The following is a 17,500-nucleotide window of genomic DNA, read 5'->3' as shown; positions in this document are numbered from 1 at the left end:
ATTTTTTACAAGCACAATCAATTTTCTGGCCACCACGATAAGTTATAATCGCCTTATGCTTTATTTTCACTCTCTCTGTTATTGATTATTATTTGCAATAATTGCTAGGCCAATTAATCAGCCAGCAAAATTTGTTTTCGTGACAGCCTGTGTGTGTGTGTGTGTGTGTGTGTGTGTGTGTGTGTGTGTGTGTGTGTGTGTGTGTGTGTGTGTGTGTGTGTGTGTGTGTGTGTGTGTGTGTGTGTGTCCATTACTCACATCTCAGGAACTCCTCCTTATTCCTGTAGTCTGGAGCCACAAATGCTTGGATGTGTGCGACTGTGGGGATGGAGGGAGAAAGTTGTACACAGTCATTCCAAATACTCTTTTAGGACAGCCTTTGGTAACATTTTACTTGAAGGCAGAGAATGCGTGCAGATCAGTGGCACAGGTGCTGGACAAAATAAAATAACTGAAGTAAATAATAAATGTCCGCAACACTGTCAATGCTGGGAGCTTTAACGGTGTTGCGGACATTTATCATTTACAACATTTTACTTGATGCACTTGATGTCATACGCATGACATAACAATGTCATAACAGTGTCCCTTTAATGCAGTCATTCACGTGTCAAATACATTATGTCAATATCATACAATATCAAAAATTATGTCAATATCAAACATTATGTCAATATCAACATTTCATGACTATCATTAAGTGACTTTCCGTTATGGCAAAGACAGCCCTAACAATGTCAACTTTTCATGACCATAACACATTTGACACTGATATGATATTTATAACTCGCTCATGACTGTGTCATGACACTGTTTTGACACTATTATGACACTGTTATGTCATGCGTATGACGCCGGCATCAAGTTAAGTGTTACCCAGTCTTTTAACAGTCTCTGGTAATGCCATCCTTCAAAAACACACCTTTACATACTATACCTAAACCTTAATCCAAATAGTACAATCCCATACACATCCAACCCACAAATAAGAGCACACACATTTGTACAGTATACTAACTTCAACATACACACATGTACACGTACACTACCGGTCAAAAGTTTGGGGTCACCATGCTTTCCTCCCACAATGATTCTTTCTGACAGTTTAGCTTATTCCTTCTCAATGTCAGTTCTGGTATAAAATCAGTGTATAGAGTTATTGTTCCCTGAAACTAATGCAGGAAACAAATAAGCAATTTGATATTGGAAAAAGTAACTGTTGAATGGATTTACTTGTATAGACAATGCATAGAATAGACCAAAATGTATCACTAACTTTTGACTAATAAAAGTGTACCTTTACTAAGGTAGTGTCTAGTCTGGTCTACTAATCAAAGTGTAGACTCTTTTGGCATTAATAATAGCCAGTTGCGGTTCTACAGATTCATTCCCGGGATGAGATGAGGTCCAGAATTGCCCATGAGCTCTATGAGCCCCATGCATGCAAAAGTTGATGTCTACTCCTGTCAATCCATACAATGCCAGATGATATACACATCATTTGAAAGAGGAGAATCTACACTTTCCAACGATGTATGGCACTGGCTTGCACACTTAAACATCGCTGAGACAATGGATCGTGCATTCATAAGTAGGTTCATTCTGATGGCTAGAAAATCATGCAGCTACTTTGACTTGAATTTGTGGACGAAGTGGTAACTCAACAAATGTCATACACCTACCATTGGAAAGGGCAGACACTGAACTTTCCAATAGTTCCAGGCATTCTCTGATAAACCAAAGAAATGTCTGTAGAAAAATGGACTAAAACACGTATTTCTATGTAATTATGGGTGATAAAGCTTGGTTAGATTTCACTCTCTTGTCCAGTTTAACCAATTTTATGGGTAATCAAACCTTTTTTCACCTGTGGGTGTTCAGTACTTTCCATTATTCCATTTCAAGCTATTTAAAAGATGTTTGCGACTTGAATTGCAAACAAATAACTGAAAAAATTAAGGTGACCCCAAACTTTTGAACAGTAGTGTATATGCGAAGATGTGTTGATTTGTTAATATGACTGAGTGTGTGCAGTGTGCTGCTGACCTTTCTCAATGATCTCCTTCTTCTCCTTCGTCCACTGGGTCTCCAGGCGCTTCTGGAGTTCATACAGAGAGCTGCCAACCTCCCCAAAGGAGCTGTGCTGATCCACACGGATGATGACATCTGGTGCAGTCGGCTCATTAAGGAAGGGAAATCTCTAAAAGATCAGAGAGAGAGAGAGAGAGAGAGAGAGAGAGAGAGAGAGAGAGAGAGAGAGAGAGAGAGAGAGAGAGAGAGAGAGAGAGAGAGAGAGAGAGAGAATAGTTGGGTTGATAGTAAAATGCTTACAACTTTGAGTAGGGCTGTGCAATACATTGTATTAATATTGTGATATCAATATTGCTGTGAAACAATATCAAATTTCATAATATCGATTTGAAACAACATTTTTGTCATTTGTCTATACAGCCAAAAGGTAGGCTACGCTAAGCACAATGCATTTCCCTTCCACTTGAGCCATTGGGAGCACAAAGCAGACTTGCTACCCAACACTCATGCAGAACACCACTGTGTGTTTCTCTATGGCCCTCCACTCCAACTGCTGAAGGGAGGAAAGATTGTGAATTGTTTAGCACAATGAATTTGTCTTTAAAATAAATGTCGTCTGAAAATATTGTGATATCAACATTGACTACGTTAAACTTGGATTTTTTTCGCACACCTCAGCTGGCAGGTGCGTCGGAGATGGCCCATGGGTCACTCAGCAGGCAACTTGAAAAAACTCCCGCACACTGACCATTTAGCTGTTTTTTGCTTTAATGAACGACGTTTTGGTACAAGACCTTCATCAGGCAATCTTCAACATTGACTGAAATAATCGTGATATTGATTTTTCTCAAAATCGAATAGCCCTACGTTTGAGGAAGACGGGGAATGCCAATCGAACCTGAAGGAAGTGGACATGGTCCTCCGTGCGTGCGAGCTCCGTCAGCTCAGCATCTCTCCTCTTCAGATCTGCAATCTCCTGCTCCAGCTGCTTCAGGACCCCCTGAGCCCTACTCACCTCCGCCTTCTCCTGAGCCCTGATCAGCTTCGTCACCTTAGCATGCCTCTTCTGGATGGAGCCCATCAGGTGCTTAAGGCACTTGTCATTTTCCGCCACTGCGGCTGCTGCGGAGCGCTGACAAAAGCAACAAAAGCGAAAATAATCACAAGCATTCTAGGACAGATTACTGGACGCCACGGGCCTACCGGGCCCCAAGAGCCAAGGGACCCCTGAATCCCAAGGTGTCTGTGTTCTCATGTTGTGTTAAAATTACATTTAACTACTTTATTTTCTGTGTGTGTGTGTGTGTGTGTGTGTGTGTGTGTGTGTGTGTGTGTGTGTGTGTGTTGGGGGGGCAGTCTTTCTAACATCTTCCCTCTACACCCAAACTTTTTGGAACCTTGCCATTCCATTGAGACCCCATTTCTTTTTTGGCTGGCCCATGGAGCCCATTACATGAAATCATACAGTCTGTCTCTGAAAGCATTAGGCACATATTTTTTAAACACAAAATATTACAGTGACCAATAGGCTTGGACTCGCCGTGTCATCCGTGAAGCTACAATCAATTAATTAATTAAATTAATCAACTTAATTTCTCAATCCAGTTTGCCCACCTATGACTACGAATGGTAATGAATGCATTATTAGGGAACACTTTAGAATAACTACCTATTCACAGCTTTATAAACACTTTATTACACTTAATGCAGAGGAGCTAAATTACACTTCTCAGATATTGCTCACCTTCAGATTCTGTGTGGCTTTCTTTACTTGCTGATATTCTCTCTCCTTCTCTTCCAGTCTCCTCTTTGAATTGGTGTCAGCCTTTCCAACAAGTTTCTACAAATAGTCAGGTTCATTACGTTTGGATCTGAACCTTTCGCTGGATTTTTATGGGGATTTGGAAAACTATACATTTTTGAAAAGTATATTGTATAAGCAATCAGAAAAACCATGTTTCCATTTGCACAAATGTCTGCATGGCGGCCATCTTGGATTTTTCAAAATGGCTTCCGAAAAACCATAATTTTGCAATATCTCAGCTTCTGAATGAGCTAAAACATTGATTCAAACTGCTAAACCTACATTTTCAGGGTCACTGAATCTACTGGTGGTAGTTTTAATGTTCTCAGACAGTTTGTTACCATGCTAATTTATTTGAACTGGTGATTTACTGTATAGTATCTACAAGTAGATGCATGTCTGTCAAACCCACCATACAAAACATCCCAGCTAGAATGTGCAAAACAGTTTACGTGTCCAGCATTGTGCTGTATATATCCAGGCTTGCTTGTGCAAAGCTCATACCAGCTACATTGTATCCAGTAAACAGGAGCAGTGCCACGTAGTGAATATATTGAATGTCAACAGGCCTTAGATTTTTGCCTTTTGCCTTCCTTCAGCATGCATGTATTTTCTGTATAATGATCCTGGAAACTGACTGCAAGACACAGTTACAAATCAAGTAATAAATTGGTGTTATTAATATTGTTAATGTACATACTGTCATTAACTGGTGTTGGTGATGGTGGTGGAGTGTAACGGTGAGGGTTCTGTTTGCTGTTTGTTCTGGTTATAATCATGGGTGAAGAGCATCGAGGTGAACAAGAAGCATTATCAAGCATTATGAGCTCATTAACTGGAAGCTGTGTGTTTTATGCCAGTCTGACGATGCCAAAAGGTGGTTCTGGTCCAGAATCCAAGATTAGACGCCGATGGACATGTACTGGAAGTAGTTCAAGAGGGGGCCAGTCTGAGTGATGGGGGCTATGTTAAAATCAAGCACTGCTTCTAGGCAGGCCAAGATAAATGTAAATATTGTTTCTGATCTAAAAAAAATCGGGAACTCCACTCACTTGGTCGGACAACAGTCAACCAGTAGCAAACCTAAGGAGGCAGATCAACCATGCCGTTTGGGAAATGTTAATTGTTATGGACTTGGTCAGACCAAGTCTCGAAAAATGACTGAAAAATGACTGACCCAGGCACCTCAGCATCTGATTCTTCTCCACTATCCACAAGATTTCGTACGAGTCCACTCAATAAGAAACCATGCTTCTTCTACCAAAAGGACGATAGTGAACTGCTTTATCAGGTCAAAACTGCAAATGGCAGTAAAACTCTAAAGGCTGCTGTAAAGTCCCAGAATCCCACCCTGAAAACAAGAATGACCACCAGCATCTCAGCAGATGATGCACATTCAATTGCTGTCCAATATCACAAAGATTGCATTCAGTAGAAAGTGGCTGAAAAAGAGAATCCTCACAGTCTTGCCATAACTGAAATCTGTCTGTTCTAAATGACCTAAAGAAGTCAAAAGTCCCTACTATCCAGAAGCATGCAAAGAAGACATGGTTCATGCTGCAATGACAACTGATGAATATGATAACATGAAAGCAATTTACAAAGCAGCACAGGTGACAAGGACAAACATTGCAACCTTCACCAAGACAGGCCAGGGAACAGATGCCATACAAGTATCCAGCAACATCAATGACTACCAAGGGTGTGTCTCTCTTTCGGCCACTTTCTACTGAATGCAAGTTCATGATTCTCCAAGGCTTCTGAATCAAGCATGTTGACATAAATTTTTTTCAATGATGTCCATGCTTTGTTTTGTGTTTCCACATCAATACGGTTGATCAGCTCAAGCAGACATGTTAACGTCAAGGCTTCTTTGAGAGTTGTATTTCTGTCAGGCCTGAGTCTCGCCGTACATGACACATGTTTTGTCCCACAATCTTTGTGATATCATACATCAATTGCATGTACATCATCTGCTGAGATGCGGGTGTTCAGTCTAGTTTTGAGTGTGAGATTCTGGGACTGTTCCAAAGCAGCCTTTGGAGATTTTCCGGCATTCGCAGTTCTGACCAGATAAAGTAGTTCACCATCGGCGTTTTGGCAGATGGAGCTTTGTTTCTTGACGAGTGGAGTGGAGAAGAATTAGATGTTGAGGGGCCTGGGTCATCCATTTCTGTTCATCCTCTCTTCTTGCCACGCTTCTTGGCTGTGAACCGTCCTGTAGAAATGATGTGCATGTTGTTTGCTTGCATGCTGTATTTGAACCTTGTTGGTTGCACCTGAGTGACAGGAGAGATGCTAGATTGCTTTCTGTGTCCCTGGTGTCTCAGCCGTGCAGTTCTGCAGTCGTCTTTGGATTTAACATGGTCCCAATCATTCAGACTGACCCTCTCTTGAACTACTTCTCGTACATGTCCATTAGTGTCTAATCTTGGATTCTGGACCAGAACCACCGTCTTGGCATCATCAGACTGGCATAGAATACACAGCTTCCAGTTAATGAGCTCATGGGCTTGACATGTCTCTTGTTCACCTCGATGTTCTTCACCCATGAATATAACCAGAACAAACAGCAAACAGAACCCTCACTGTTACACTAAAGCACACTCACCAACACCAGTTAATGACATGCTCGTACGTGCATTAATAATATTAATAACACCAATTGATTTGTCACTCTGTCTTGCAGTCAGTTTCCAGTATTATCATACAGAAAATGCATGCATGCTGAAGGATTCCCCCAAATGAAAAAATTGAACACCTGCGCTGCTCCTGTATACTGGATACAATGTAGCTGTGAGATTTGCACAGGCAAGCCTGTAAATGTACAGCAAAATGGTGGACATGTAAACTGTACCAGTTTTGCACATTCAAGCTGGAATGTTTTAAATGGTGGGCCATCTACTCATAAATACTATAAATCAATAGTTCAAATAAATTGGTGTGGTAACAAAATGTCTGACAACAATAAAACTAACACCATTAGATTCAGTGACCCTGAAAATGTTGGTTAAGCAGTTAAAATCAATGTTCTAACTTATTCAGAAGCTGAGAAATGACAAAATATAGGTTTTTCGGACGCCATTTTGAAAAATCCAAGATGGCCGCCACCTGTGCAAATGGAAACATTGTTTTTCTGATTGCTTATACTATCTACTTTTCAAAAATGTATAGTTTTCCAAATCCCCATAAAAATCCAGCAAAAATACATAATGAACTTGACTACAAAGACACATTACATCAATCAGATCAATACAATGCAGCCTGGAATAGGATTACATTAGGCTATACTGTAACTGGACACAAAAAAAGAGCAATATTCAAATCACACCATGTAGCCTATAAATCATTAACGTTATTAGTGTATTAAAGTTAGCCTATTTATTATTAGTTATTAGACATAACTTATTACATTGCCTGTCCCTGACACTGAGGGGGCCTACCTGTTTTTCGAATCTCTCTATCTCTGCTGGTACCATTTCGTGGCCTCGATGCTCGTACATGGTGCACATCAAACAGAGAATTTGCTTGTCCGTTCGACAGAAAACCTCCAGAAGTTTGCTATGTCGACGGCAGATTTTGTCCTTCAGGTGTCCCGCGGGATTTACAACTCTGTGTTTGCCCCCTGGGTTGAGCTCGTTGTGGAGTTTGAGGTGAGCCTCGCAGTAAGACACCAAACAATCAAGACAAGATTTGACGGCTTTAACTTTTGTTCCTTTGCACACGTCGCATTCTAACTCACTGTCCACGTGGACAGAATTAGAAGAAGACGTTGGTTGTTTGGGCTGATTTATTTTCTCCACCATTTCGGCGATAAGAGTGTTTTTCTTCAGCGGGGGCCTTGTAGCAAACGTTTCCCAGCATTGGGGACACTGCACCGCATCTCCACGGCCCTTCTTCTGGTCAAAGTAACGTTTAATGCAGTTTAAGCAGTAGCTGTGTCCACATGGTATAGTAACGGGAACTTGAAGAACCTCAAGACAAATAGGACAGGCGAGGAAATATTGGTCGTTCCAGTAAATACCATCCATTTAACCCACTTTATACGTCTTCAATTGCTTGTTCAGTGTAGCGTTGACACTTTCACTTTCACATTTATGTCAACAACGACAGCCTGGACAGCTTACCTCAGCAGCTGTGGTCTATTAATTTCAAGAACAAAGTAAGTCAACAGCGTCCACCAACTTTCAGCCGAGTTTTGTTGTTTATGATTCACGTGCATTTGACAGGGCTTTATGTAAACTTCCTTTCTGTCCTAAGAACAGCTGATTGGCTCAAACGCAAAACAGCTACGGTGGCCTACAATAAACAAACAGGATTCTCGTTCTACAAAATCTGCACTGCAACAGAGCTGTCAAACCTGAGATTGGACAATATTTACATGGAAAATAGAGCTCTGCGCCCCCAGCCACTGGTGGACTACTGCATGGGCAAGCGATGTACTATTAATGGCCACAGCGGGGAGCCATTTCTTCATGTAGGCTACCCAACTGGTCTGCGAGGTCCAAGAATGAATAGAACCTGAATAGGGCCTGCTGTGAGGGGAGTGCAGAGCAGGGGACTTGCCATGCTAGTGATTTCCAGTGATGAACTTGCAACAAAGTGATTAATAATAAATACAAATGAAGATTTAACATTGAAAATGAAACATGTAGAAAAAGAGAAGATTAGATAGAATTGAAAGACATTATAATAGTAGCCTAAGCCTATTACAAGTGGGCAACATATGGATTCCCGGCTCTTCAATTGATACTTGACCCTGGATCTCTTCCTTGGACTATGCACTGTGACTTTGGCACCATGACATTTTGGACACTTTTCTAGATTTTGATCTTGTGTGTGTGTGTGTGTGTGTGTGTGTGTGTGTGTGTGTGTGTGTGTGTGTGTGTGTGTGTGTGTGTGTGTGTGTGTGTGTGTGTGTGTGTGTGTTGTGTATAATGCAGGGGCAGTCACATAGTGCAGTTCCAGAGGTGCTGGTGTGACGGAGGTCATCTTGCACCTGTTCGTCGCCCTCGGGGATCGAACCTGCCACCTTGTCAACTACAACGGTCCGGCAATGGGAGACACAGTACGATACCGTTGGACCAAGAGACCAGTGTCCCAGTCCAACGGCATCAACACTGTATGAGGCTTTGGTAGGGAGGTTTTTATTAACGTTCCACGCCAACTCTGCTAGTTAGCCTCCGTTACACTGGTGTGTGTGTGTGTGTGTGTGTCTGGGGGCAGTCATTCTGTGTGTGTGTGTGTGTGTGTGTGTGTGTGTGTGTGTGTGTGTGTGTGTGTGTGTGTGTGTGTGTGTGTGTGTGTGTGTGTGTGTGTCAGATTTGTTCAGCATCCTGATGGCCTGGTGTATGAAACTTTTCGTGAGTCTGGTGGTTCTGGACCGGTCCGGAAGCTCTTGTTCCTCTTTCCAGAGGAGGCACATCAGGTTGTGTGTTGGTTCTTTTGTGCGAACATTTTGTCCATGGCAAAATTAATTAGACTATTACTGGGGCAGTCATGGGTAAGCGGTTAGGGCGTCAGACTTGTAGCCCAAAGGTTGCTGGTTCGACTCCCGACCCGCCGGGGGGGGGGGGGGGGGGTAATTATCCAGTGCTCTCCCGCATCCTCCTCCTCCGCTGCACTGCTCCCTTGGGGCGGCATTGGTGGCTGCCCACTTGCACGGGTGAGGCATAAAATGCAACTTCGTTGTGTGTAGTGAACACTTGCATGCTGTGGAGTGCTGTGTCACAATGACAATGGGAGTTGGTCTGAGTTTCCCAGGTGGGCCTCTGCTTTCTGTAGCCTACTATTTTCCACCAGGGGAGGCAAATGCTCCCCTGAAATGGGATGTTGCGGGACTACTACACTCAGCTCTCACTCGGTGTGGTGCACTGTGGGTGGAATGGCCGATGTTTTGGCCACAGTGAGTTGTGTCATCTCTCTCTCTCTCTCTCTCTCTCTCTCTCTCTCTCTCTCTCTCTCTCTCTCTCTCTCTCTCTCTCTCTCTCTCTCTCTCTCTTAAAATCAACTTCCCACAAATACAACTAATTCAGAGGAAACACAAAATGCTCCATATCAGAACCCAAAACATGAACAACCAATCTGATTTTCCTCTGATCACACACAATTAGAGAGAAAGAGAGGGTGAGAGAGAGCAGCTATTCATATTGCCTGTCTTAATGGAATAGGCCTATACGCCGCGGCGTCAACAAAGCTACTTCTTTTGTTTGACGCCTTTACGCACCAAATGTCAGGGCGCGCATCACCGCAGTTCTGCCAATACTTGGACTACTGTAGGCATAGCTATAAAACTATAAACAAGCACCAGCCCCTATGCGAACGGTTAACAATGGCCAAAAAAAACACTCAAGGAAAACGAATGGCATTGTGGGGGCGTTGGTGGTGGTCGGGGATGGATGTGACTGAGGGGCCAGTTGTCCTCTCCGCTGTCAATGTTGAATGGAGAGGTTGACAGGGAGGGAAGGGGTGTGACAGCCACACACAAACGCACACGGGACACTTGTCACCGTGCTTTCCCCATCATGACAAAGACCCGACCCTCTGTATGGCTTCAGTTCAGCTAGGGTCGCCTGTCCTGGATATCACGAGGAACGACTGGATTTGGATTCACACTAGAGCTACCAAAGCAGCCTATTTGTGTCAGCTTTTGACAGCATTTGTGAATGTATGTGTATGTGTTTTTATTAGTATTGCTGATTGTCGCAACCTGGGACACGTGAATGCCACCGGCTGAATTGATGGCTGCGGCGCGATGGCATTATGCGGCCAGCGTGTAATTACCGAGGGAACGGGCGCTGAGTGAATGAGGAGACAGACTCAGTGGCAACAGATGTGTGGTAGCCTACGGACCCCCGTCTTAATGACACCCCTGAGCTCTCCAAGGGGCGGTGTTGTTCGCTAGGGTGATACGACGAAAGCATGGGAGTGAGTGAGAGAGGGAGAAAGAGTTGGGAATAGGTTACAGAGGCAAAGAAAGAGCGAGAAGGGCTGCGCTGTAGAATATCCATCGGCTCTCACCAAAGACCTGTTGAACGCAACAGCAGCGGCACAGTTTGGGTGACTTCATATTTTCTAAACTGCCCATATTCCAGACCTTTAACATTCCTTTTGGGACTTTTTTGAAAGTAGTTCTATACAAATTGATTTGTCCAACAACCTCTGGTGCGCAACTGGTTCACAGGCGCAAATTGTTTTCCCATCGAAACGGGGGGGATTTGCACCATGGCAGGGGAGCGACGCTTTTCGGGATGCCCAGAACTGGTCGTTTGTGGACTTGTTGTCTTTCTCCTGGGGATGTCCGTTCACCAAACACAAGCAGGCTGTGCCGAGAGGGACTCTCCGAACTGCTGCACGGGACGCAACAACGACTGCTCCGAGTACACGAAGCGAAAGACCGTGTGTTATTGCGACACGTACTGTCAGAAAACTGGAGACTGCTGCGAAGACTATAAGCGTGTGTGCCAAATATCCGGTGAGTTTGCACAGCTTCAATATTCGTTCATTTTCCTTGAACAGGTAGCGTGGAAATTAGAGTGGTCTTTGGTGCGACATAGGCAGGATCGCTTGGGAAACGGCAACAGCAGGTGCGCGCGTGTATTCTGGCTCCGTGTGTAGGCCTACCGCGGCGTCTAGGCTACATGGCCAGCGTTATCGATTAATTTAAATATGTAAATATGAGGTAGTAACATCAATAAGTCATATATCCTATATGTTTAAATTATAGTTCAGTGTCTAATGCGCTCCAAGTGAAGTGCGCTCCTTCAACACACACCGTCTGGCCAAAACTGCTGCCCTCAAATTATGTTTTTCAAACAGGGGTGTTAAGCTGAAGGCAGCTGGCCTCAATGTTCATGGCCTTGATCTTCTTTCTGGTCGGCAAAGAAATCATCCTTGTCAAATGAGCCTCAATTAGGGGCAATGCATGGACTTCAATTGTATAAGCGGCCTGCATTGTTGGACGCGGGAGTGGTTGGCTCGGCTGGCTGAGTATGTGGCACATAGAGGATGCGAGACTGTGTGACATACCGCGTGTGACAGAGGAACTCATCGGCCGTGACACGCAGACAAGAGCGCGATTATAAAAAGCTCTGTAAGGTCTGTCTGCGGGGTGTTTGCTTTTACAGTTAAGTGCTCTGTCTCGTCTCTTCAAAGACGCCTTGTCTTTGGTCTCTCATATGACTATGGTTTAGCTTAGTGGCCGTCTTGGAAACGCGTAAGACAGTGAATATTGACTTTGCAGAGGCAACATGAAGTGTAGCCTAATTTATGGAGTATGGCACCATTTTGTAATCTTGATGAAGGGTGCTCCTACTGTGTGTGTGTGTGTGTGTGTGTGTGTGTGTGTGTGTGTGTGTGAGAGAGAGAGAGAGAGAGAGAGAGAGAGAGAGAGAGAGAGAGAGAGAGAGAGAGAGAGAGAGAGAGAGAGATGGAGATGATGGAACCACATTTCATATTCCTAGTGTGACATACTGTAATACCTGTGTTTGTGTGTGTGTGTGTGTGTGTGTGTGTGTGTGTGTGTGTGTGTGTGTGTGTGTGTGTGTGTGTGTGTGTGTGTGTGTCCGCCAGCACACGCCGTGTGTGTCACAATGGAACCACATTCCATATTCCTGTGACTGTTTTGTGTGTATGTGTATAGATGTGCACTGTGTGATGTGTATTGTTAGTGATTGGGCACAGTATACTTCCACTCCATTGTATATACTACCCACAATTCATCACTGTGACATTACTTATGGAGCAGACGTAAGCATGACAGTGCATTGTCATTCCTAAGCCAACCAACCAACCATCCAACCCAGACGTGTGGAAGTTGGCGTCAAAGTAAAAGTCCTTCCCCAAACAAAAAAGTCGTTGTAATTACAGCGCACCGCGGTGGTTGAAATGGCTTTCTTTAAGGACAGCCGTTAGATCAATGAGCTAATTAGCGGAATGACCTGCCATAAATGCATCAGCAGAACAAACAGATGGAGTGACCTCTACTTCCTCTTTACCTGCCAGCTCCTTCAGGCTACAAGTCAGAGAGCTCTCAGGACATCTGACAAGACATAGGTAGAATCAGGGCCACTGACAGCTTTGACTGGGCCCGGGACAAAATCATCTGAAAGGGCCTCCTCATAATGCATGTAATACCATTAGAACCCAGTTCTGGGCCCCCTCTCTCCCTGGACCCGGGACAACTGACCCATTTCCCCCCCCCTGTCAGCATCCCTGGGTAGAATGAAGAGAGCGTTTCTAAAATGCTAGGGTTACTTACATCAAGAGGTGGACTGAAGTTTTCACATGGATCTGTATGTTGCAACTCCGACCTTCAACCCCGTCTTTAGGGCTCACTGCAGCGTTCGTCACAGTTTGGAGTTCTGAGGAAGGGCATTTGTCTCAAAATGAGACCTGGGTGGCCCTACCGTGGCCTAATGGTAGGGCACTCGTCTGCAATGCGGCCGTCCTGGGTTCGATCCCGGCCTGGGTCCTTTGCCGGCCCTGCCCCGTCTCTCGTCACCATATACTATCATAAATAAAGTGAAAAACACCAAAACATATCTTTATAAAATGAGACCTGGGTGAGGAAGATGACCAAAAGGGTTTTTTTTAATTGGGAGCTGAGCTGTTGTCCTCTACTGTACATCCTGTACAACCTTGATCTCATTGGTGGAGCACTGGAAAGCGATCGGGTGGGTCATGTTGTGTCTGCATTCATGTTGAGTCTTAATATACAAGGCCACCTCTTCATCTTTCCTTTATGTCGCAGCCTAGATCAGGACGTACTTATGATGTTATGTCTTTTGATCATTGGTTGACTTTGCTTGATGATGGATCTGAGAACTTTCAGGTGCGAGACTATGCCAGCTGTGTGTGAGAGGCACGCAGTACATTCTGTGGGGGTAATTCAACACGTAGGTAGCCTGGCAAGCCAGTCTAAATATGCGATTAAATGTGAATATTTAGTCTGGTCTCGATCAATGAGACATCGGTAGATTGTTGATAGGAACAATCCATTGTTTTTCAAACTGTGTCTGTGCCTATTGGCCAACGCTTTGTCATCACTCCCTCGATACCCCATCCGTTTTGCATCCAAATATTTAAAACAAATCAAAGCAAATCTGCTGTGTTGTGATTGGCCCGCCGGTTTCAGGTCCTGGGCCATTGCCCGCTGGCGGGTGGGCCTAGTTTACTAGGCTAACACTTAGGGACTAGGACCAACTAGAATTCAGGTAAATGTGTAAAGGTGTAAAATTTGATGACAATGGTGACAGGTAGTGGAAGAGAGAGTGGAAGAGAGAGATGGGCCAGGGCCGGGAAATGACCCTGGCCGGACTCGAACTCAGGAGTGCATGGGCGTGTTGCCCATGGTTTGTTGCAAAGAATGGGCGTGTTGCGTGTTGCATGGTGTCTCAGCCTCCCCAAAATGTGGCTCCCTAAGTCAGATGACTTCCTACATGAAGCAGAGATTTGCAATATTTTGCATTTACATTGCTGGTCCGGGCCAGTTAAGATCAAATTGGGTGTATATGGGCCCCTGAACTAAAATAAGTTTTACACTACAGTTTTGTCTATGCAATGTTGTGTCCAGGGCTCTAAATTAACACCAGCCAACCTTCCAAATGCTGGTGAAATTTCAATTTGGCTGGTAGAAAAGACCAACTTACCAGCCACTTTGACCCATTATCAAGTGTACATTTGGCTAATAAGAGGAACATCTGCTAGCCACTTTGGCAGGTGATGAAAAATGTTAATTTAGAGCTCTGGTTGTGTCTATGCCCACCAAGCAATTGTCAGTCACCAAAGCAGGCTATAAGATTCTAAGTTCAATTGACTGTGACGTACCGGTACTAAGAAAATCACCCACATGCTTTTGCTTACGCCCACCTGTCTGATCCTACCCATTTTATCATTTCTGGCACAGAGCCCGGCCCTGGTCACACATGTGGGCATTTATATACACACATGGACGCATGGCTATCACATGCATATGTTTGTGTGTAGGCTATCACACATGCTTTTTATGTGTTGTCATATGGTTGTGGACATGTAGATTCACACAGATTCATGCGCACATGCACACATGTCCCACATTCTTGTTCTCATAGTATATGTCGTATGAACAGCTGATCTCTCTCTCTCACACACACACACACACACACACTCTCTCACACACACACACACACACACACACACACACACACACACACACACACACACACACACACACACACACACACACACACACACACAGGGCAGGATTAATGTACAGGTTAGATATGTCTGCCGCCTAGGAGCCCCCACCTGCTAGGGGGCCCCTGATTGGTCACAGGAAGAAAAAAAGAACATTAAATTCAAGAATGGAACAAGACACGGTTTTGGGGTCCTTGACCACATTAATCCGGCCCTGCACACACACACACGCACGCACACGCACACGCACACGCACACGCACACACACACACGCACACACACACACAAACACACACAAATACACACACACTGTGTGGCTGTGCTGTGGTGATGTGAATGGTGATAAATGTTTGTGTGTGTAGAGTTGAAGTCTGAGGGGTTTATTAGACAGGACAGCAGAGCAGAGGGGAGAACAGCACAGACAAACATGATGAGCTCATCCTCCTCCACTTTTTTAGTCTTGTCTCTTTTGTTTCTCTTTCATCCTTCTAGAGTTCAGTCTTTCACCCTTTCATCCTTTCATTTTTTACGGTCATAGTGCATGTTGTTATTTCTCTCTCTCTCTCTCTCTCTCTCTCTCTCTCTCTCATCACACACACACACGCACGCACGCACGCACGCACGCACGCACGCACGCACGCACACACACACACACACACAGACTCTCATCCCCTTTGTCACTCACACTCTTAGATATTCTCTCTCTCTCTCTCTCTCTCTCTCTCTCTCTCTCTCTCTCTCTCTCTCTCTCTCTCTCTCTCTCTCTCTCTCTCGGTTCACTTGGATCACTTGGTTTCAGTTCAGTTGAACTCATACAGCTCAGGCAGGCTTTGTTGCCATGCCAGACGGCTCTCTTTTTATGCTGCGAAAGCAACAGACTGCTATCTATGCCATCTTACCTCATCCTCGCCAACACACGCACGCACGCACGCACGCACACACACACACACACACACACACACACACACACACACACACACACACACACACACACACACACACACACACACACACACACACACACACGTAAACACACACACGTACGCACGTACGTACACACACACGCGCGCGCACGCACGTACACACAAACACACACACACACTGTTCTGTGTGCACTGTGTATAGTAGATTAGCATCTTATTTTAAGGTAAAAGGGGATAAGTCAAACAAGGACGACGAGGGGGAAAAAACATGGAAACCTTCTCCAAACAAACGCCCTCTAACTATGGCCCTTGTTCCTTATTAGAAACACACAGCCACTCTGTCACACACCCAGAGATAGACACACACACACACACACACACACACACACACACACACACACACACACACACACACACACACACACACATACAGGGCCGCTGACAGCTTTGGACGGGCCCGGGACAAATTAATCTGAAAGGCCCCCCCTGCCCAATAGATGCAATGTAATGAGGAACCAATTCTGGGCCCCATCTCTCCTTGGGCCTGGGACAATTGTCCCCTTTGTCCCCCCTGTCGGCACCCCTGCAGCACATACACACACACACACATACACACACACACTGTGCCTGTCTCACTGTTTTCCTTTTTGTCCCTCCACTTTCCTGTTTGGTAAGTCGCATTCAGGCAAAAATTGTCAAAGGGACGCATGTATGCAAGCACACACGTACAAATTCACTCTCTCCCTTTTTTTCTCTACTTTCAGTAACAGCATAATAACTCCTTAGAACTCTACTGTATCTCTCCCCTTCTCTACAACATGACCTTTCTCTCTCTCTCTCTCTCTCTCTCTCTCTCTCTCTCTCTCTCTCTCTCTCTCTCTCTCTCTCTCATACACACGTAAACCTACTATCCACATTTTTTACCTGCATAGCAAATGACAGCATATGAGCACAGCCCTTCTGGTTGTGATGTATAAACAACAGTTCATGCCCTAGACTAGTGTTTTCAAGAGCAGCACTTCCTCCTTCCTCTCCCAAACAACAATTTGGGGAACGTTATGAATATGCTATTTAAAGATACTCTGCATGGCATAGCTAGTTTAGGAATAATCTGTGGCCAACTGGCCTGAATGCGCCAAAGGTGGCCGTTAGCAGGTTCATCCGGGTAACACACTCACATGCGGAAAAAAGTTCAGAGCCCGGTATGAACACGGGCGGTTCGCAAGACACAAACTGCCCTAGACGGATGTGTGGCAGACAGGTCAAAGGTGACATCACAGGCACAGGACAGAGATTAGAGCGAGCTGATTGGCTGAGGGAGTAAGGTTTTTTTTGTGGGGTGGGGTGGGGGCATGCAATTGAGTCCCAGGGCTGCTCTGGGGAATGTCAGCAAGCTTTTACACTGTAACACACATACACTCTCTCTCTCTCTCTCTCTCTCTCTCTGTCTCTCTCTCTCACACACACACACACACACACACACCCCCCACACACACAGTTATACATTCACAATTGCGAAAAGGCATGCCAAAGCAAAGACGCACACACACACACACACACACACACA

General features: G+C 44.8%; 2 protein-coding genes across 3 annotated transcripts in view; one reads left to right on the top strand and one right to left on the bottom strand.

Annotated features, from left to right (window-relative positions):
* Positions 1-8,088, bottom strand: part of LOC134446140 (tripartite motif-containing protein 16-like protein) — a 10,318-nt gene extending 2,230 nt beyond the window's left edge. Inside the window, exons 1-5 of the mRNA XM_063195433.1 lie at positions 7,279-8,088; positions 3,776-3,871; positions 2,930-3,163; positions 2,047-2,200; positions 259-318 (exon numbers count right to left, since the gene is read on the bottom strand). Coding sequence (XP_063051503.1) covers positions 259-318; positions 2,047-2,200; positions 2,930-3,163; positions 3,776-3,871; positions 7,279-7,866 — 1,132 coding nt within the window. The 5' untranslated portion in view covers positions 7,867-8,088. The remainder of the gene's footprint in view (positions 1-258; positions 319-2,046; positions 2,201-2,929; positions 3,164-3,775; positions 3,872-7,278) is intronic.
* Positions 8,089-10,542: 2,454 nt separating this feature from the next.
* The window catches only part of si:dkey-178e17.3 (somatomedin-B and thrombospondin type-1 domain-containing protein), a 44,882-nt gene continuing 37,924 nt past the window's right edge, over positions 10,543-17,500 (top strand). For both annotated transcript variants that reach the window (XM_063194496.1, XM_063194495.1), the window contains exon 1: positions 10,543-11,309. In XM_063194496.1, the coding sequence (XP_063050566.1) occupies positions 11,060-11,309 (250 nt within the window). In that variant the 5' untranslated portion in view covers positions 10,543-11,059. The remainder of the gene's footprint in view (positions 11,310-17,500) is intronic.

This window comes from Engraulis encrasicolus, chromosome 3 (assembly GCF_034702125.1).
Source record: "Engraulis encrasicolus isolate BLACKSEA-1 chromosome 3, IST_EnEncr_1.0, whole genome shotgun sequence".
Taxonomy (NCBI): domain Eukaryota; kingdom Metazoa; phylum Chordata; class Actinopteri; order Clupeiformes; family Engraulidae; genus Engraulis; species Engraulis encrasicolus.
This window is presented reverse-complemented; position numbering and strand designations above follow the sequence as displayed.